We start from the raw sequence: 19,824 nt of genomic DNA on the forward strand, positions 1-19,824 counted from the left end.
ACACTGGGAATGTTCTTGGCCTCTTTATTTGGGATAAAAGCCCAGGTCGGCCAAAGACCAAAGTGCCGGTTAAAAAACAGGTGCTGGGAGTAGAGCATGAGGAGATGTGAGAGTTCTGCAGCACACATCCCATCATGGCAGCCAGAGTTGAGGTTGAGGAAGCCATGGACATGGGCCAAGGCAATGCTGCACTGGAGTCCTCAGCTGAAGAGTTAGAAACTGGAAACAGCGAGTGTGTCCCACACCAAGTGGGGTTCCCCTGAGTTACACCACCACACCTGCAGGCCTGGCTGCTGGTCAGAGAGAGCATCCAGGAAATGGAGGGAGATGGCTGCAGGATTTCATGTCACACTGCTGCATGCCTGGAGCTGTCAGTCCCTGACAGTGGTCCCAGCTGTCCTGGTGCATTGTCCCGATTTGGCACAGGGGCCAGCCCGTGCTGTACCAGCAGCCCCTGTACCAGCTCCAGCTCCTGCTCCAATTCCTGGATGCCATAGCCCAGGCCTGGCTTGGCAGTGGCACCTTCCCCCAGCACCTGCAGCACCTGTGCCACCAGCCGGGCCCTCACCAGCAGCACAGCCAGGGCTGTGTGGAGTTTGGCACAGCCCAAGGCCTTCATCCCCCAGTGGACAGCAGTCCCTGTGGAGAGAGTGGGTAAAGGAGCCAGGAGTGTGGCAGGGTCCCCCTGGGCAGAGCTGGCCTGGGGAACAAGGACACTGTTTGCTTGTCCCAGGCATTCCATGCTCACCATACCTTGGCTCCAGCAGTGTTTGCAGTACTGCAGGTCCCTCAGCACACTGGGGCCTGTGGCTTCCAGCCACTGCAGAGCTGAGGCATGGAGTGGGCTGCCAGTGGGAGCCTTCTTCAGGAGCTGCACAAAGACAGGGAGCAGCTGCCGTGCCAGGACAGCTGGCTCTGCAAAAACGTTGGGTTCATCCTCCTTGTACAGGCTGGCAGCTCTGGGGGGGAAAGCCAAGGTGTGAGTGAAGCCAAGGGCTGGGCCCATGGTACCCCACTCTCCCTTATGTCAGAGGCCCAGCAACTCACTTGTTGGCCTCCAGCTCCTCCACGACACTCCTGAGGTCTACAACAGGGATGTGTTGAAGTAGTGAGTTGAAGGTCTCAGGGTACTCCCCGAACTCTCCCAGAAGGAGCTCTAGGAGGCTCTGGAGCCCCACGTTGTCCTGCACAAAGATGCAGCCATCTTGGAGCAGTTCCCCCGGGCTCTGCCGCAGGAGGCTGGCGAAACCTGAGGCCTCATGCCGGACCTCCCGCTCCTCATCTTGCAGAAGGTGAATGGCCATGTTTATCAGCCTGAGGAAAGGGAAGAGAAGGAAGAGTACTACATGCCCCAAAGCATCCCAGCCTGCTTGGAGGGGAGGGAAGGATAAGACTTCAGAAGAATGCTTCCCTGAGGGGCTTTTCTCCTGGACTTCGAAAGACACAGCCACCACCCAAGAGCTTGGAGTTTGGGAGGGTAGGGGCTGTGCCGAGGATTGAGGGACACAGCAATGCCATCTGCTGTTCATAACAGACTGGCTGCTTGTATTAAAATGCCACCGACACATTTTTTGTAGGCTGTGAGCTTTTGAATACCAGTGATTTTTGAATGAGTGAGGTTTTCTTCAATACCCTTGAGTTTTTGCAGGGGACACCTTTTGCAGAGTGCATTGACCTCCAGCAGGCTGGGGCTGGAGGGAGCTGGGAATTGGCTGCAAGCAGAGCCAGGGATGAGCTCAGTGACGTACCGCAGGGCCACAGGCACGAGCGAGGCACAGGCAGCACGCAGGGATCGCTGCACCACGCTGGCCCCTGCCATGTGCAGGGAGCGCGCAGCCGCCAGCCGCAGCACCTCGGAGCACGTGGACTGGCTGCACTCCTCCAGCGCCGCACACCAGCGCTCCACCAGCGCACCATCCTCGTCCCCAAACCTGCCAGATGCCAGGGAAGGAGAGAGAGTTCATGCACATCTTCTGCTCCATTAGGGGACCAAAGGCCACTGGCTGCCCTGAGATCACAGAAGCCAGGTGCAATGCTGTGATTTATGGGAGAGAAGTCATGGCTCTGTTTCTAGTAAGGACTAAGGAAGAATCTGCTGGAAGAGTTGGGCAGCCCCCCAGCAGAGCAAGGACCTACTGGTGGGAAAGCAGCAGGCTGGCAGCACACAGCGCCTGGAAGAGGAGATCAGGCCCAGGACACTCAGCCTCCACCATGTGCAGCAGCATCTCCAGGCATGATGCTGAGGAGCCCTGGAGCTTACTGGAAGCTTCCTGGGACCATGACGAGGGATCTCTGTAAAGATGCAGCAAAGCCTCAAGGTACAATCTCAGGAACTCTTTGTCCCTTCTCTCTTGCAGCACCGACCGCAAGCTCTCCTAGTTGACAATGGGAAAGAAGGTACATGGTTAGTGGTCCTAGCACTGCAGGACCGGGCAAGTGCCCTGCACCATGCACCCTCAGCCTGGGGAGCACCAAGCTTCTCAGCAATGGGATCTCAGGGGTCCCATCTGCGTGGTGCACTGGGGCCCCCCTGCTTTACTTGGTGACTTTTGAGCCCTGTCATACCAGCAGTGTCAGCCCAAGAGCATTCTCCACCTCCTTGCACCTTCCTCTCTCCCCAGCAATCACCCAGCTCAGGATGGCAAGCTGGATGTCAGGGTTGGGCTGCTGGAGAAGTGAGCAGACAGCAGCAATCCACTCACTGTCCACCAGCCGGGCTGCCTCGCTGCACATGAAGTGGGCCATGGTTTGGTGCAGGATGGCTGAGCCCACCTGCAGGAAAAAAACAGGATTCCCTTTCCAGTGCTCAGCCTGGAGCGATGGATGCCCCTGTCCCTGCCCAGGCTGCCAGTCAGGCATGGCCATGATTTTCCTGGCACAAAGCAGTACCTGTGGCTCGGCACAGCCTGGCTTTCCCCCCTGCTGAAGGCTGCCCAGCTCAGTGCTGATGGTGTCATGGATGTACTGGGCGAAGCCAGGGCTGAAGGATGCGGGCAGGAGGGCGAGGACCTGGAGGAAGGCAGCGCGGACGAGGGGGCAGCACTGGGCAGGGGTGAGCAGCCAGCCCCGCTCCTCCAGCTGCAGAGCCACGGCGTGCAGCGCCTCGGATGACAGCCTGTGTGGAGACACAGCCTTACCATGGGGCACAGCACTGAGGCTGCTCTTGGCACAGAGTGACCCCGGGGAGACAGCATACCAACACTCACCCCCCAGTGCCTGTGGCGGAGGCCAGCAGTGCCAGCAGCTGCAGCAGGTGCCCATGGACAGCGTTGTGCGAGCGGATCTGTCCGGGTGCTGCAGGGAGCTGCTGGGCCAGCTGCAGGAGGAGCTTGCAGCGCTGGGGAGGGGGGACAACAGGCACCAGAGCCTTGGCAGCCATCGCTCGTACGGCATAGATGGGGCTCTCTGCCAGCCCCAGCAGTGGCCCCAGAAAGGGAGCAGAGGGACTGTAGAGCAAAAAGGGCACCACGTGGTGATGCTCTGGCTGGAGTAAAATCTCACAAGGGCCAGGGCCTGCCTCAGCACCATGGGAGCCCTTCCCACTGCAGGAGCCCTTGGCTGAGGCACAGCATCCCCACTGCCCCCATACCTGACAGGACTGTCAGCGCCAGGCTGCAGCTGAGCCAAGAGGGTGAGGACGGCGTGGAGTGCAGGGTGCAGGCGGGGCCCCCCTGATGTGGGTGCTGTGGCCACCTTGAGCTCTCCAAGCAGCACAGCACCCAGCTTTGGGTGCTGCCCGAGGAAGGCATGCAGGCTCAGCCCCTCTGATGGGCAGCCATCCCTATGGCTCCACGGCTGTCCCAGCAGCCGGGATGTGAGGGCACCTGCAGGGGCATTGAAGGCAGTGTCAGGTCCCATCCAACCCTGCTAACCCCCTGCACTTCACCCCACACAGGCTCTGAGCCGTGGGAGCTGTGGGATCTCTGTCAGTACTCACTGAAGAGCTGGATGGCCGCGTTCCTCATGGCCCAGCAGGGCGAGCTCAGGCCCCGCAGTGCCAGAGCCATCATGGGTGTGGCATGGCACAGCACTGCCCCACTCAGCCCTGCCCCACGGACCAGCGTCTGCAGCACGTGGAGGGCACACACCTGGGGAGAGCACAGGGGGCTCAGTGGCACCGTGTCGGGAGGGGGCTCATGCTACCATGGCAGGGGAAGAGGGTGGGAAAATACAGGGGAGCCAAGAGGCCACCAGCTGCCAGGCTGCATGAGCAGGGCTGTGTGTTTCTGCTCACTCCGAGTTCTCATGGTCTCACACTCCGTACCTGGCACAGCTCCCTTCAGGGGACCCAGCACAGATCACCCTGTTCCCAAAGCGGTTCCAGCAGCCACACTCACCTGCGGGAGGTCGAGGGTCTGGTCCCAGTCCTGTGGCAGTGCTGTGGCAGCCAAGGTCAGCAGTGTCTGGATGCAGCGGGTGAGGAGCGGCCGAGCCTGCGCCGGGGGCTCCCCGCTGACGATGCAGAGGAAGAGCATGGGGAAGCCTGCAGCACGGCGTGTGATCGAGCTGCTCCGCGGCCCACTCAGTGCTTCCAAGCCCTGACAGAGAACCAAAATCACCTGAGATGTGGCTGGAAACCTGTCACCTGAAACCTGCAGCTACCCTGCCAGGAGGGCACCAGCTTGCACCAGCTCCACGCTAGCGTCCCAGCTGCCAGGAGGGTGCTTGCCCCAGGGAGTGGGAACACTGAGAAATTATCCTGGTGCTCCCTGGGACACACGGGAAACAAGGGGCACAATGACTACTGTACCTGCTCCAGCACAGACCGTGGGATGGCCTGCAGCTCTGGATCTGGGTGGTTCAGCAGAGCAGCACAGAACTTGGTGAAGCCCATGCTGCAGCCCTCCACTGCTCCCTGGGGCAGAGCAGTGTCAGGACAAGCACGGCAAAGGCTGCACCCACCAGCCCCCCGTCACCCCAGAAAACTCTTTGTGAAGGGTAAGAGCAAGTGAGAAGACATGATGGTGTGGGGGTGTGATAGGGTCTGGCACTGGGATCCCAGCCAGGGGATTTCCAGCCATGCCCACTTCCTGCCCCAGAGGAGACCCTGCCCCACTGCACTTGCCCCCTCTCCACCCCAGTATGCCAGGGCAGGGACAGTGCTGGAGGGATGCCTGAGGGCTCAGATACACTCTTACCCAGTGCCGGCACCGCAGCAGGATTTCCTGGAACACCCTAGTGGCCATCTGCAGGCTGGGGAGTGGGAGGAGAGGCCCCAATTCAGCAGGCAGTGCTGGGGATAGCAGCAGCTCGGCCAGCCCCCCCAGGAGCAGCCCAATCTCCTGGGAAGAAGAGAAAGGTCAGCAGGACTGGCAGGGAGGAGGAGAAGCTGGGCTGGGTGGCAGCAGGGCTGCAAGCCAGGCAGCCTGGCTCTGCCACAGCAGGGCACTATCAGTGAGAAGAAGCTGGGCTCTGTAAGGGCAGGCAGGGAGGGGGCTGCTTTTGGGGAGCCTGGTAGTTGCATCCTTCCTGGAAGGAGGTGAGGACATGTGTAAGAGCACTGAGGTAAGCACAGAAATTCCCCCATGTTCATCCTGAGAAAAGAATGACCCAAGGGGAGGTGAAGCAGCAGCAGGGGTGGGCTGGATGATGGGTGCCATGCTGGGCTGCCCCTCTCCCAGTGCCATGAAGAGGGGTCCTCACCTTCACTGACACCCAGCAGCATGTCAGGATCAGGCTGTGCTCCTCTGACAGCAGGACTGAGTCACCCTCCTCTTCCTCTTGCCCCCGGCCCTTCCCCAGCATGATGAGGGAGCCAATGGCATTCCCCATCTCTGCAAATGATGGGGCTGCAGCTGCAAAAGGAAAAGCCAGGTCTGAGCAGGGTTGTGTGGGGCAGTGGGAAGGGGATGCTGCTGGGCTTTGGGAGGACCTGCAGTCCCCTGTCAGAATGCACACAAATAGCAGTGGCTCCTGCCTTGCCTCATGCCCCACTCAGGACTGCAGCTGCATTTTGCTCACTGCCCTTTCCAAGCCATTGCTGTAAGGGCTTTGCCAGCCCATACTGTCCCAGCTGTTTGGCAGGTGCCTCACTGCTTCTGGAAGGCTTTTCCCTCTAGTGCTGCTGTTTTCCCATGGAGTTGACAAAGGTACCCAAAGCCAGGCCCAGCCCCACCATGGTCCCCTGCTAGAGGCACTGAGCCTAAAGCAAGTGTATTCCCCTTGGGCTGGAGGGCTCCTGGGCCAGGAATGACTGTGATGGAGCTGTCAGTGATTCCCAGGGATGGTTCCCAGGGCTGGTTCCGCCCCCATGGGGACACACTCACCTTGCTCATCAGCAGCAGGGCCTTGCTGGCTCTGCAGAGCACCCAGGAGGAGGGAGGTGATGTCTCTCACTGTGGTCACAAGGCGGGTGAGGAGCTCCTGCCAGCTCTGAACCAACTCTGCCGTCTGCATGGACACGGCCACCTCTGGCACTTGGAGCAGGCACCTGCGCAGGGCTGTGATGGCTCCTGCAGAACACCCACCTCTGTTCACTGTGCTGTCAGCACAGCCCTGGCTCTCCTGCCTGAGCCCACAGCTGGCATGGCTCAGGGGCAGGGGAGTGAACAGGTCCCTGGGTGAGGAGTGTGCAAGGCAGGGGGAGTGCCAAAACAGGGAAACCAAGGCAAGGGATGTGGCATCAGCAATGAGCTGTGGCCTGAGTCCTGCCATTGATTCTGGCCTGCTCCAGCTCCCAGGCAGCTGCTGCAGGAGCTGCTCCCTGCCCTGCCCTGCCCAGCTGGGACCATACCGTGCATTGGTGCAGTGGCTGCTGCCTGCAGCAGGTCCTGGCACGCCACCTTGTACTGGGCTTGCAGAACGTGGAGAAGGTGCTGGGCGAAGCACAGCCCTCGGCTGGGCAGTGTCAGGGCTGCCTCAGCCTCCAGGGACAGGCTCTTCATGGTGCCACTGTCTGACCTGGGGCAACAGGCAGATCCTGCTGTGAGTACCAGGGAATTTCCTGCCCATCTTGTACTACGCAGCTCCTATTGCAAACCCCATCTATGACCACAGACTGGTGAGGCACCAGTACTGCCAACACACTCTTGGGGGGTCCTGTGCCACCACAGGGAGAGGGAGGGGCATGCCAGGAGCTCATACTTCTGCAGGATGGTCTTCATCAGCACAGCTCCAGCTTCAGCCTCCTGCACTCGGGGGCTGCCCAGGGTGTCCTGGGCCAGCTGGAAGAGAGCCAGGGCAATGGGCTCGGGGAATGTGGCGGGGAAGTAGCGGACAAGCAGCTCTGAGGCCAAGTCTCTGATCTGCCAGGACAGAGAAGACATAGAGAAAAGTGGAACATGGGAGAATGAGAAACATGGTGGGATTCCCCTCTGAGCCTCCTTGAGGCCAAGGCAGGTACCTTTATGACCTCCCCTTGGCTTTATGAGGCTCACCTCATTAGTGCTGTCCTGCAGACAGCTCAGCAGTGCCAACAAATTGGGCTGGGAGAAGAAGTCCCAGCAGCCGCTCTGCCTGGCGTAGCTCAGCAGTGTGGCCATGGTCCCTGTGATGGGGACACGGGGTGGTGGGATGGCATTGGCTGGGAGTATCCCCACACCTGCAGGTGATACTCCAGGTAGCTTGCCTGTACTCACGTGGGGGCTGGCCTTTCTTCCTGTCGGGGCTCCAGGTGTCTGTGCAGGTCTCCAAAACAGCGGCCAGGAGGAGCAGAGCCGTCTTCTTCCTCTGGTAGTTGGAGCCTGGGCTGAGTGAGGCGATGCTGAGCTGCAGCAGCCATTCCACAAATCCTGTGGGCAGAGCGCAGGGTAGCAAGGGATGCTGAGAACATGTGAATCTCTCAGGGCTGTGGTGAAGGTGCTGGGTGGCCACCTCACCTACTGCCTGGGCAAGCTGCTCAGCTCCCTCGGCCGGCCCGGAGCCCCGTGGTGCCTTCCCCCGCAGCTGGGCCAGCGAGCTGTCCCGCAGCCGCACCAGCGCCTTCCTCAGCGCTGCCTGCAGCAGCTGCCGGAACGAGGAGGAGTCGCAGTTGAGGTTGAGGGGCAGGAACTCCCGCAGCAGCTGCACCTCGGTGCCCGAGAGGGGCTGGTTGGTGTTCGGGCTGCAGCAGAGCAGGCCCAGTGCTGCCAGCCGAACGCCCTCCTCACGGGTGCCCAGGCAGCGGGAGAGCCGCTCCAGAGCCTCATCCCCCAGTGGCAGGGCCCCTGCCACACTCTTCTGTGCCTTCAGCAGTGACACCCAAGCCCGGAGTGACATCGTGTCCTGGCCACCAAACTGGGCGGCCAGCAGTGCCTGGGTGGCCGGGAGCTGCCGCAGGGTCCAAGTGAGGAGGTGGTTGGCAGCGTTGGTCTGCAGGATAGGCAGGGGAGAGCAAAGGGCCTGGGAGAGCAGGGGGAGCCAGCACAGTGCCCACTGCTCAGCCAGGGCCACCTCTGTGCCCCTCTGCCCATCCCGCCACTCACCGCACTGCTGCCGCACCAGCACCTTGTAGACTTCGGCAGCAGCCGGACACAGGTGATTGGTGGAGAGGCAGCTCAGGAGATGCTGTGGCAGGTCTGGGTAGGCATCCAGCACCTGGGGAAAGGCAGGTGACCCTCATCTTCCTGTCAGGCTGAAAGCTGCATTTGGGGGAAGGACTGATGGGTACAGACCACACTGCAATCACCCCTGGCACTGAGCATCTTTGGTACCTCAAAGCTGCTTTTGGTGGGCACTCACAGGCAAAGCTGTCCTTCCCACTGGCACTCCCCAGGGATGCACTGCTGTAGCTCACTACCCCAGGGACGCTAAAATAGCCCCTCTGGGTGGGAAGACTCCCTGCCCACACAACTGAGCTGGGTAGAAGGTGACAGGCAGCGAACAGAGGCTGTGCTACCTCAGCAGCAGAGCCAGCTGACACCAAGACTCCCCACACCCCTGCCTTCCCTACCTGCTGGCTGCCCATGTAGGGGACAATGGCACACAGGGGCACGTATCTTGCTTTGATCTGCCATGGCATTGAGACCACCCTCTCCAGCATCTGTTGGTAGAGGGGTCTTTCCTGGTCCTGGAAGTGCTGGCACTCCAGGTAGTAGGTCTCCAAGAGCAATCGGAAGGAGCTGTGGATGAACTCAGACACACCTTCCACCTGTGGGGGGAGGACAGCAAACAGGGGGGTTAGGGTGGGCTCCCACTCATGTCTTCATGTCCTGTGGCAGGTGAAGCACTGGGACACGGCCCTTTAGAGCCTGTGTGTGACAAATGCCACGACCTCAGCAGTGTGCCTGCCCCTGCCCTGGCAGCTGCAGGGAAGGGAGTGTATTTGGCTGATGGAGCTGAAGCAGGCAGGGATGTGTTATGGGCTGGGGACAGCAGCTGAGACAGGTGAAGGAAGTTCCTGGCTGCCACATTACAGCCTTTGGTACTGTGTCCTTACCGGGGTCTCTGCATTGTTCCACAGCAGCTGGGTGATCTCCTGGAGGAGCTCAGTGTCCTGGGCCAGGATACGGGACCCCATCAGGTGCCAGAGAGCAGCCAGGCCCTCCCGCAGGCGCTGCAGCCACAGTGCACAGGCTGCCAAAACAGAGAGCTCTGCGGTAGCTTGCCCCAGACTCACGTGCACTAGAGCCAGCAGAGGCTGTGGGCTTAAGAACCCTGTGTGCAGGGGCTGCAGTTCCCATTAGGTACACAAGACTCTAAGAGGGTAAGTGTCCATTGGGCTGGAAGAGAAATTATTAGCAGTTTCCAAACCAGCTACCAAGACCCAGAAAAGCATCTTCCCTGGGAGATGAAGTACACAGGGACTCCATGCATCACAAGCACAGTGAACCTTTCACATGGCAGGGTCACTGCCTCCTACCTTGGAAGCAGTAGTAGTGGCAGTCCTTCTGCTCCCTGGTCAGGGTACACACAGCAGGAAAGACCACGTCCAGCAGCAGGCAGGCCTGCAGGGGCACAGCAGCTCAGGGAGTGGGCAGGACAGGATTTCCAGGGAGAAAACCCTGCTGTGAGACAGGCAAGGAGAGTGCTGCCTGGTTCTCCCACTCTTAGAGAGCTCACCTCTGCTCCCTGCGTGGAAGTCCTCAGCTCTTGAGGACTTGGGAGAGGCCAGAGGTGGCCAGAGCTGAGGCTGTGCTCTGCAGGGACAGCCCCAGGTTCATGCCATGGGAACACATGGTGAACACTACTTTTCTTGTGCGGGGCTTTAGGCACCACTTTGTTTCCCAGCCCCCCAGGAAAGAGAAATCCCTGCTTGGATGTATTTGGAAAAAGCAGACTCCTTGGCTAACTGGCTGTGCTCAGTGAGACGCATAGAGCTGCTGGTGTGGAGGGATGCAGCCTGGCTTCATCCCCCAAGGATCTGCAGGCACCACAGGCAGCTGCCAGCCCTCTCCAAGGGCTCCCTCAAGCCCTGTACGCTAGGCTGAGCTCTCCTACCTTGTCGGGGAGGCCCTCCAGCTGACAGCTGAGGATGTCCATCTTGCAGCATGTCAGCAAACCCCTGGTGAGCACCAGCTTCTCCAGCCCATCTGGTTCCAGGACAGCGGGCACTTCTACCAGCAGCTCCCCAAACTTCAGCTCCTCAGTGCCTGCTGGAAAACGGCTGCACTGGGCAGAAGGAAGGTGGCAAACCCAAATGCTGCTCTGAGAGCAACTGCCACGGCTCACTCCAGAGCATCTATGAGAGGTGGCTGGAGACAGCTGGAGCTCCCAGACCCTGAGAGACAGGCAGAGCAGCAGAGTCCAGCTTGGTGCCAGCCTCTGTCCCCTCACACCCAAAGATGCCTGTAATCCTTTGCCAGAGACCATCCCCAGCTCAGGATGGAGCACGCACCTCGGCTGGGGAGCTGGAACAGGGTCAGCACAGCACTGGCCCCATACTGGGGCTGGGGGGCTGTGTTCACCAACATGCTCAGGGCTGTGCCTGCCAGCAGCCTCGTGTCCTTGTTCAGGGCCTGGACTCACAGGGAGACAAAGGCACAACTCAAAACACCATTTAAACCCCAATCACATTTAACTGCCCCTGCAAGCAGCTACATGGGGTCTCTCAGACATGCCAGACATTGGGCTGTCTCTGCAGGCTTGCCTTGGGAGGGGAATGGGGAAAGCACCTGGGAAGGACAGCACTGCTCTGCTCCTTGGGATAGGCAACTCCATCCCTTCCCAGGGTTGTACGCACCTTCCCCCAAACCACCTCCAGCAGCAGTCCCAAGAGGCTCTGCAGGGTCTCACTCTTTCCTGATGTGCTCCACACCAGCGGGGCCACATCCTTTGGCAGTGCCTGGAAGACCTGGAGGCAGGCCTGGAGGAGCAGGAGGTGCCACAGAGATGATCAGTATTCCTTACCTCTGAGAAAGCAGCAATGCCCCAGGAGCAGCCAGCCATTCAAAGCAGTTCCATGTGTTACATCCCTCTGGACATTGCCTGGCCAGTTCCTGCAGGTACTGATCCTTGTCCCACTCCCCAGTCTGGCTCTTACCTTGATGACCAGGTAGCCCCATGTGCTGCCAGGTGCAGGCTGGCCCTGCAGCACCCAGCGCAGGGTGGTGGCCAGGCGCTGCAGCAGCAGGGCCAGGTTCTGCCGCCAGTACTGCCGGCCCAGGCTGCTCTCCTCCAGGAACATGGACACTGCAGGCAAGGGCACAGCATCAGCCCCTGGCCCTCCTGCAGCCAGCCCTGCTCCCAGCTCAGCCAAGGGCTGCACTGTTGGCAAGTGAGGTAAGAATGGGGCTGGGATGCAGGGGATGCTTTGGCTTGTCTGGTTTCCAGCTGTGGGTGGGCAGAGCTGGATGCTGCTGGGACCTCTGTAGAGATCACACTGATCCCTGCTCCCCTCCCATGAGTACAGAGGACCCAGTTTGGGTTGGCAGGTGGTGTGAGCTGGGAGAAAACCCTGGAATGTAAGGAAGAGAGACTGACCTGACTGAAGGTCTCCAGGAGACAGCACCTGCAGGGACAGAAGGATAGTTTGTCCTGTGTGACAACATGCTGGGGCTCAGTACCTTAGGCAGTAGGGTCCTGCCAGTGCCAGAAGCTTCCCCAGGGATGAGCAAAGGGCTGGTGTGATAGGCAGCCACATGTTGCCAGCTGCAAGCAAGGGCAAATCCCTAGAAATCACCAAGTCCCCATGAAAGGGTCTCTCACCTCTCCCTGCAGTGCCAGGCCAGCCAGCAGTATTTCCACCTCCTGGGCCAACAGGGCTTCCTTCCCCACTGCCAGCTGGGTCACCATCTGCCAAGAGACACCTCAAGTCAGCTGCTCTGCCCAGACTACTGGGAGACACCAGCTGCCAAGTGCTACTGGGGGAGCCTGCAGCACCTCCGAGCCCCTTTGCTGGTAAGGATGCCAGAAAGCTCCGGAGCTGTGCCAGGAGTGGGCAAAACCAGCCCAGCCGATTGCCTTACAGACCTGTTCCAGTTTCTGGAAGGAGCTGGAGCTGCTGGTTGCCTCCATTTGGAAAGCCAGGACACAGCGGAGCAGGGGTCGTGCCTCAGCATCACCCAGCGCCTGCAGACCCTCACTCAGCACCCGTGTCAGCTGGAGAGCCTCCTCCAGGTGCTTCTCTTTGCATCTCTTGGCAGTACTCCTGGAACAGGACAAGGATAGGGGTGGGGATACCCTGGCTCGGTGAAGTTTGTAGTGGGGGAATACCCCGACTCAGTGGGATCTGGGACTGGGATGTGCCAGCCTGCGATGCTCCTCTCCCAGCTGCACTCAGCGCCGCACAGGACCGAGCACGGAGCGGCGGCGGCGCCGGGGTGACACACGGAATCCTCAAAGCTCAGCGCATGCAAGCCCTTGGTGGGGGCAGAAGGGCTCGAAAATCCTAAGAACTGCAGCCCTGCTGCTGTGAGCAGGGAAGGGAACGGGGAGCAGGTGAGCGTGGCTCGCACCTCTCGCTGGGTACCGATCTCACACTCGCTCCTCTCCTCCCTCCCGACCCGCACCGGGGATTTCCCGACGCACCGCCACCGGGGAATACCGGGAGCTCCGTCCCTGGGGCCCGCTCTCTTACCCCGCGAAGTGCCGCAGGCAGCGCAGGCAGGACAGCACTGTGGGAGCGAGGCTCCCAGTGCCGTAGAAGGCGGCGCAGGCCCGCGCCTCCCGCTCGGCGCCCATGGCGGCCGCACCATAGAGCCGGGCCCTCACGGCGCTCGGCGGCGCCCCCTGGCGGTGCCTGGGCCCGCACCGCCCGCAGCGGCACCGGGAGCGCCGGGAGGGACCGCGACCCTTCCTCCATCCCGGCCAGAAACCCGCGATCCTTCCTCCATCCCGGCCGGGACCGCGATCCTACCCGCGATCCTTCCTCCATCCCGGCCAGAAACCCGCGATCCTTCCTCCATCCCGGCCGGGACCGCGATCCTACCCGCGATCCTTCCTCCATCCCGGCCAGAAACCCGCGATCCTTCCTCCATCCCGGCCGGGACCGCGATCCTTCCTCCATCCCTGCAAATCAGGGATTAAAAAGCATCATCATCTCAAGATGTTTCCGTAGTCAGGGAAAAGCGAGATAACCCAGAACTTCTGAAAACTGAGTGCTGCCTGCCGAGAACAGAGGGATTTGGACAGCATGAGGTGGTATAAATCTCTGAAATGACAGCTGGAATGCTTCAGGGTGAAGCAGTTGTCTGTTTCCATCGTGGTTCATTGTGGAAGAGGAGGTTTGGTACCCCCCAGTCCTCCTATGATACCACGGACACCATCTCTGCTAGCCAGCAGCACTATTGGTAGCATCCCTACCAGAAATATCACCAGTGACGCTACTACCCAGTGGAGAGATTTCACTTCTTCCTATGGAATGAAATGACCTTTGGGAAGAGACACAGATTTACTGTAATTACCATCAAATCAAAATGAGTTTATTAGTGTTCTTATTGTTGGCTGACAAAGGGTTGAACAATTTTAATAGACACAATTTTAAGATCATCTTTAAAGGTCCCTTTCAACCCAAACCATCCAATGATTTTACCATTTCTGGTTTTTTTATTAAACTTAGTTCTAACGCTTGACTAGCACACCCCACTGTATTTCAGCTACACAGAAAATGCTTCTTGTTTTTTGTCTGGAAGGATTGTTTTTACCCTGGGTTGTTTCTCACAGTGGCACTGGAATGAGTGATGGGCATCCACTGCTTGGATGAGTCATGGCACAGGCAGCCCAGGAAAACACAGCTGGCATGCACCAGTGGTTGCACTGGGTGGCCAGGAGGACACTGAGATGTGGATCCCAGGCTGAGCACTTCCCTTGGGGATGGAAATCCCCTAGACTGTAGTTTTTAGCAACACTTGTCAGCAACCACCATCTCTTCTGCTTTAGAAATCAGCCTGGAAGCCCAAATCCAGCCAGGGGCCCAGGTTTGCCCTGACGCTGTCAATGAGTGAAAGAGCCCAGGATTTGTCCCAGGTAAGGCAGAGGCGAGCAGGAGGATGGTCACATCCTTCAGACCTGATCCTCCATTTCCTCAGCATCACAGCCACACCACAGAGGTGATAGGGAGTGGGGAGAAGCACTGCCAAACTCCCACAGGTGCCAGCACACAGGCAGGGGCAAGGCAGAGGAGGGTCCTGCCATGCTGTAGGGTCTCCAGTGTTCCTGTTCCCACCACCTGGTGCTGCCTGCAGAAGGGAGGGGCAGAGGAGGGAAGGGGGGATTTTTTTCTTGTTTCACCATAGGAAGGATTTTCAAACCCTATAAATTCACTTTTGACAAGTGAACAGCTAAAGCAGATTAACCTTTTTGCTAATCCTCTATAATGGCTTTGGAATCTCCTTAACCAATAAGAAAATGATAAGAGCCTGTTTCTTTTCTTTTTATCTCTATCTATATTGTCCTCTCTTGTCTGCATGTTTTTTCTTTCTTGTTTTATTTTCCTTTCTTTTTCTAATATGAAATAGCCCAGCGATCATATCTCCCAGAGGCTCAGTAAACAGAACATCAGAAATCCCTTTCCTTTATTCCTCTCTGGTAACAGGGTGCAGAGAAGTGTCTGCCGATTGGGATTTGATTACCAGCAGCTATCAAAAGTCTCTTTGTACAATCTGGGTCCTAAATCCCATAATTCTTTGATAAAAGAAGTATTACCAGTCCATTTTCTGTAGTGAAAGGTACAGGAGGAATGAAAGAAAGCAATCAGGGAGATCCTAATAGGCTAAGTGCATGTGTGGTGGGAAGGTAGGGCTGGGACAGGATGCCCAGGGAAAGGGGCCTTTGTTAAGGATGGGGAAGGAGAATTAATCCGCTTCAGACATATGAGCAGAACTGGTCAGATCCTGCACCTTCCCATGGCACATCCCAGCCCCCTGGCCCTATGGTCCCTCTACACCAGCACAGTGTGGGGAGCAGAACCTGGCCCCACATCCACCTCTTGTGTCAGTGTTTGGGTACATGCATTAAAGCTGAGAGCAGTTTTCAGTGATCTCTGAAATTAAGGCATCCCCAGTGGTTCTCTGGAGCGCTGACACCTTGGCAGGGCAGCAGTGAACGTGTCCAGACTGAGCAGCTACAAAGGTGTTTTCATCTCAAAAAGTAAAGAGCAGAGCTCAGTTATAATCCATGTTACACCACTGGAACAGCTGAAGGAGAGGGAAATAAAGAGATGGAAGGAAAAATAGCAGTTAGAGTCACGAGTAGAATGGCTATGGGGCATTTCTTCCCAACACTGAGGGACCCACAGGTGAGGAAGGGCAGGCAGTGAGCGGGGAGGAGAGCAAAAGGGAGCTGAGAGAGACTCTCCTGGGGACTGGGTGTAAGCTTTGCAGGATGCTGGAGGCATTGCTGGGCTGTCCAGCCTGAGGATCTCTGGTGTGCAGTAGTTTCACACCACCCACCTGTGTGTGTCTCCTTGGTGTACCGTGAGTGAGACTGGTATCTTCACACCCCTGCAAGGAAACACCAGGTGTGAGAGTGCTCCCCATGTGAGCTCCTGAGGCCTTGCTATTCAACTTGTCTTAAACTGCATTGAGGGCAAGAAAACTTGGGTTTAAACTTTGCTAAACAACCTGATCTCAACCACACCTTCTCTGTTTTATTCCCAGCTACTCATGTCAGTTGAAAACACAGGATCCAAGATGTTCTCTCTCCTGCTGTGGATCGCAGCTGCCAGGCCTTGGGAGGGGCAGAGCCAGGCTTCCCTTCCTGTCCTGAACCTTGGCCATGACCAGTTTCTCTGGCTGGGCAGAAGGTGGGAATTGAACTGGCTTTGGGAAAGCCTGGTTGTGGCACTGAGCCCACACTCCTGCCTGGGTGGCTGCAGGACCTCACTGAGGGCACCAGAGGCAGCAGAAGAAACAATCCTCCCCTTCCCCACACAGAGCACGGCTCAGCTGCATGGGAGGTGGGTACAAGCCATTAAGCTGTGATGCAGAGTTGCTGCAAGCAGGCAGTAATCTAATTTATTAAGGACTTTGAATCCTTACAAAGAGTATGTTGGATACATGCAAAGCATCTGCATTGTTACAGTGACTAGGGCAGCAGAGATGGGGGAAAGGGGAAGAAGGGAAAATACAATTTCTCTGCTTTCAGCAGAAAATAAATCAAGTTTCGCAGAGAATTCTGGCAAAGCCAAAGGCTGTGCTGTCATTAAAAATGATTTTTTATTAAGCTGAACTCTCTCTTCTCTCATATTGTATGATATGACAGCTCTCTTTTGATGGGAAAGCTTTCATTTGGCCAGAGAAAGGGATAATTTGCTTCTTTTAAGGAGTTAATCCTCTGGTCCATTTCCGGGCTGGGAACAGCTATCCTCCCCCTTCCTTGGATAGGAGGCTGCAGCACAATGGAGATCATAACCACCTCAAATCTACACCCGAGATGGAGAAATCAGATTTCCTTCTCCAGTCATTTTTGTGGGATTAGCTAAATCTTAGATCCACACTAACCCTTCACAAAGCTGCCAAGATTAGTTAGAATTTATTTTATTTGCAGGGGGGTTTACGGTTTTCTTTCCAAAGGGATTATATCTCTCTCTATATATATATATTTAGAGTGGCTTCAGTCATAACACAGCTAGGTCAGAGGGAGGAAAAGAGTGTGTGTATAAAATAAAAACTCAGCTGCAAGGATGACAGTCACTTGAAACACCAAGACAAAGCAGTGGTTCTGGATGGCTTTGCCAATCCATTTTAAAAGCCACATAAGCTGTCCTTTCCCTAGCAAAACCCCACTAGGGAGCCAGTGCACAGAGAGCAAAGCCCCTCAGCTGGGCTGCCTGCTTCCCCAGCCGCTGCTGCTGCTGGCACAGGATGTCTTCAGAGCCAGTGCCAGGTGCTGACACTGGCAGGAGAGGCCTGAAGAAGCCACGTCCGTTCAGCATCGAGGACATCCTCTCCAGCCCCGTGGAGAAGAGCCCCCAGGTCTTGGTGCCACTGTGCCTACGGAGCATCTTGGACTGCACACCCAGGGGGCTATGTGAGCTGGAACCCATCCCAGCCAGCTCCCTGCAGGAGGAGGAGGAGGAAGAGGAGGAAGAGCTGGAAGGGTCAGGCTGCAACTGCTGCTGCTGTTCTCACACGAGTGCCCGTTCCCTGCAGGAGCTGCCGGGTTGGCTGGGTGAGTGTTGGGCTGGGTGAGTGTTTGGGTTTGGTTCAGCTGTGGGGCTTGCAGAGGGGCTGGTGCCAGTGCTGTGGGCAGGGGCACACCTGGTGGTAAGTGACAATACGGTATCTGGGGCCCAGCCCAGCAATCCAAGCTGTTCTCAGCAGGGCTCCTAAGAGTGGGCACTTCCTCTTGCAATGCTACCAGGGTTTGAAAATCGGAGGGTAACTATTACTGGATATTACTGGTTTAGTGTGAAACTCTTGAGAGAATGATGTTTCTAGGGGTGCAAGCTCTCTGTGGAGTGTGGGGCCCCATGGTAACGCTGCCCATGTGTTGTGCCTGTGCTTCCTCACAACCCCTGAGGAACCTCACTTATCCTTTAAGGAAAAGAGTTTTGGCTACGTCTAGCAAAATTACTGCAGGGAAAAAAAAAGTAACAAGCCCTTAAAAGTGCAGTTCAAGGGCATCCTGAAAGTTCAGAATTCCCTTGTGTCAGGGCTGAAACACAGATCTTTTCTGGGCTGCAAGTTTGCAGTTACTTTCTGGAGCTGGCCACAGTGCAACTGGTAAGTGAACAAAGAAAACCCAGCCAGTGCTCACCACCCACATCCTTCTCCCAAAGTCATGCCCTAAACTCTTCTCCCACATGCATGGTAACTCCAGGTGAGTGGCTGCTTCCTTCCAAGCAGTAGCAGGGCTGCTACTGACCCTGAGCTGCCTTGGGCATGACGGCTGTTCCAGCCCCAGCCCTGTAACCCTGCTGCTGTCCCTGTCCCCTCGCAGATGCCCGGTTCCCCTGGCCCATGCGGCTCTTCCACCCGGCGGTCAGGGTCTGTAAGAGCTCCCAGGAGAAGTCGAGCGAGCTGCAGAGCTTCCAGCAGATCCAGCGCCGCACACGCCGGCACCGCACCATATTCACGGAGGAGCAGCTGCAGGCCCTGGAGACGCTTTTCCACCAGAACCAGTACCCGGACGTGGTCACCCGCGAGCACCTGGCAAACCGCATTCACCTGAAGGAGGAGAGGGTAGAGGTGAGATTCTGCCGCTTGCTGAGGGGCTGCTGTCTGCAGTCCCCAGGAACACAGACTGGGGCATTGTGCTGTCCTATTTTGGGAAGCTGCAGACCTCTGGCCTCATTTAAAAATCCATCCTTGTGCATTTGACAAAAGAGAGTTTAAGTTTGGTGAGCAATGGAAGGATATTTGTACTGGCATCCAGTCCCACAGACTCACATGGTCCCTCTCTCCCAGAATCGCCTGTCACACGCAGACATGCCCAGCTCTGCTGCTCATCCCCTGCACCCAAGTGTGTATTTCTTACCTAGGTGATCCGTGTGACTTCTGAATTTGTCATGGGGGGTCCCAACTCCCTTGTGCCCCTCACACGTATTTGAGGAACACTGCAGCAGAGGGACAGATTCCATTTGTTATCAAGCCTTTATGTTACAGTATCTTACAGCCCACACAGTACAGCCCCGGAGGGTCACTGCCTGTCCCCCTCCCAGTGACGCACGACATGCAAAAGCCCTTTTCTTGTTTTGCACTTTCTAGGTTTGGTTTAAAAACCGTCGGGCGAAGTGGCGGCATCAGAAGAGGGCGACTGCCTCAGCACTGGTCCTGCAGCCCAAGCAGCCCCCCAAGGAGAGCTGTTAGTGCTCACGGGCTGCGGAGAACCCGAGCCCCGCTGCCCATAGCTGACAGGCTCAGGGGGGGAACCCGGGGGGGCTGTACAGCAAAAGGGAATCCCACTGATTCACACAGGAGGAGGACAGGTAAAAGAAGTCCTGGCACTTCCACATGCCTCTTCCAAACCTAGTCCACGTGGCAAATGACTCGGTGGGACATGCAGCGGACAGAGCTGTACCGGTGTTAAATGTGTGTGCTTTAAGAGAAGGGGAGGCTCCTCGTCTTTGCTCTGTGCACCTAGTATTTGTGTTTGTTTTATTGATGTAGATCTGCAAAATATCCTGCAAATGAATGTTTCCTGTTTGCAGCACCTCAGTTGTATCTAGAGTTGCTTTTGGGGTTGAACTTGCTGGAAAAGCGATTTGTCTCATAACAACGATACACGGGTTTCTCCCCATAGCCCTGGGTGGAGGTGATGAACCTGCTGTGGTGAGAGGGTTGGCACAGGCAGCGCTCGCCTTCCCGCTGCTGCCAGCCAGTCCCTGTCACAGTCCCTTCCGTGCTCCCGGCCAAGCACAGCCCACGAGCTGGAAAGCGGCGGCACCAACAAAACTGCCCTGACCCCCCGCCCGAGCAGCCAGCCGCGGCTCCCGCTCCCCGGGAAGCCCGGGGTGTTTCTGAGGAGCTCTGAAGAGACCGTGGGGGCGTTGGGGGGATCCGCCCGGCGCCTATCCCTGTTCCCATC

The 19,824-nt window shown here is 57.5% G+C and overlaps 2 protein-coding genes across 4 annotated transcripts; one reads left to right on the top strand and one right to left on the bottom strand.

The window, feature by feature from the left end:
• Positions 1–10: 10 nt before the first annotated feature.
• On the bottom strand, positions 11–13,055 carry LOC117004630 (thyroid adenoma-associated protein homolog). The gene is made up of 30 exons (XM_042779823.1): positions 12,935–13,055; positions 12,328–12,505; positions 12,064–12,150; positions 11,839–11,866; positions 11,399–11,547; positions 11,099–11,221; positions 10,754–10,874; positions 10,357–10,511; positions 9,779–9,863; positions 9,356–9,492; positions 8,870–9,067; positions 7,818–8,514; positions 7,578–7,730; positions 7,084–7,486; positions 6,734–6,900; positions 6,267–6,452; positions 5,644–5,795; positions 5,139–5,282; positions 4,751–4,855; positions 4,338–4,538; positions 3,938–4,088; positions 3,590–3,824; positions 3,207–3,446; positions 2,890–3,115; positions 2,566–2,772; positions 2,137–2,375; positions 1,749–1,931; positions 1,048–1,314; positions 754–959; positions 11–639 (listed from the first exon to the last, which is right to left on the bottom strand). Exons 1-30 carry the CDS (start codon positions 13,036–13,038, stop codon positions 347–349), a joined length of 5,820 nt encoding a protein of 1,939 aa, XP_042635757.1. The 5' UTR covers positions 13,039–13,055; the 3' UTR covers positions 11–346.
• Positions 12,512–19,449, top strand: GSC2 (goosecoid homeobox 2). Of its 3 annotated transcripts, none has more exons than XM_033075559.1 (5): positions 12,512–12,795; positions 15,954–16,252; positions 17,138–17,466; positions 18,238–18,485; positions 19,005–19,449. In XM_033075559.1, exons 2-5 carry the CDS (start codon positions 15,960–15,962, stop codon positions 19,104–19,106), a joined length of 972 nt encoding a protein of 323 aa, XP_032931450.1. In that variant the 5' UTR covers positions 12,512–12,795; positions 15,954–15,959; the 3' UTR covers positions 19,107–19,449. The 3 variants fall into 3 exon arrangements, with proteins under 3 accessions (XP_032931450.1, XP_032931449.1, XP_032931451.1); XM_033075558.2 differs by lacking the exon at positions 12,512–12,795 and adding an exon at positions 13,132–14,322; XM_033075560.1 differs by lacking the exon at positions 12,512–12,795 and having other exon boundaries at positions 16,168–16,252; positions 17,071–17,466.
• The last annotated feature ends 375 nt before the right edge of the window (positions 19,450–19,824 follow it).

The sequence above is a fragment of the Catharus ustulatus genome, chromosome 18, assembly GCF_009819885.2.
Source record: "Catharus ustulatus isolate bCatUst1 chromosome 18, bCatUst1.pri.v2, whole genome shotgun sequence".
NCBI classification, from domain to species: Eukaryota; Metazoa; Chordata; class Aves; order Passeriformes; family Turdidae; genus Catharus; species Catharus ustulatus.

Excerpts from the sequence above, each read along its gene's own strand:
- LOC117004630 (XM_042779823.1), bottom strand. The coding sequence starts at position 13,038 with ATGGGCGCCGAGCGGGAGGCGCGGGCCTGCGCCGCCTTCTACGGCACT. Across the intron at positions 11,548-11,838 it reads TCCTGGAGACCTTCAGTCAG|TGTCCATGTTCCTGGAGGAG; the intron begins GTCAGTCTCTCT and ends CCTTGCCTGCAG. Across the intron at positions 5,283-5,643 it reads GCTGCTGGGTGTCAGTGAAG|GAGATTGGGCTGCTCCTGGG; the intron begins GTGAGGACCCCT and ends TCTTCTTCCCAG.
- GSC2 (XM_033075558.2), top strand. The coding sequence starts at position 14,293 with ATGAGTGAAAGAGCCCAGGATTTGTCCCAG. Across the intron at positions 14,323-15,953 it reads GAGCCCAGGATTTGTCCCAG|CTACTCATGTCAGTTGAAAA; the intron begins GTAAGGCAGAGG and ends TTTTATTCCCAG. Across the intron at positions 18,486-19,004 it reads TGAAGGAGGAGAGGGTAGAG|GTTTGGTTTAAAAACCGTCG; the intron begins GTGAGATTCTGC and ends TGCACTTTCTAG.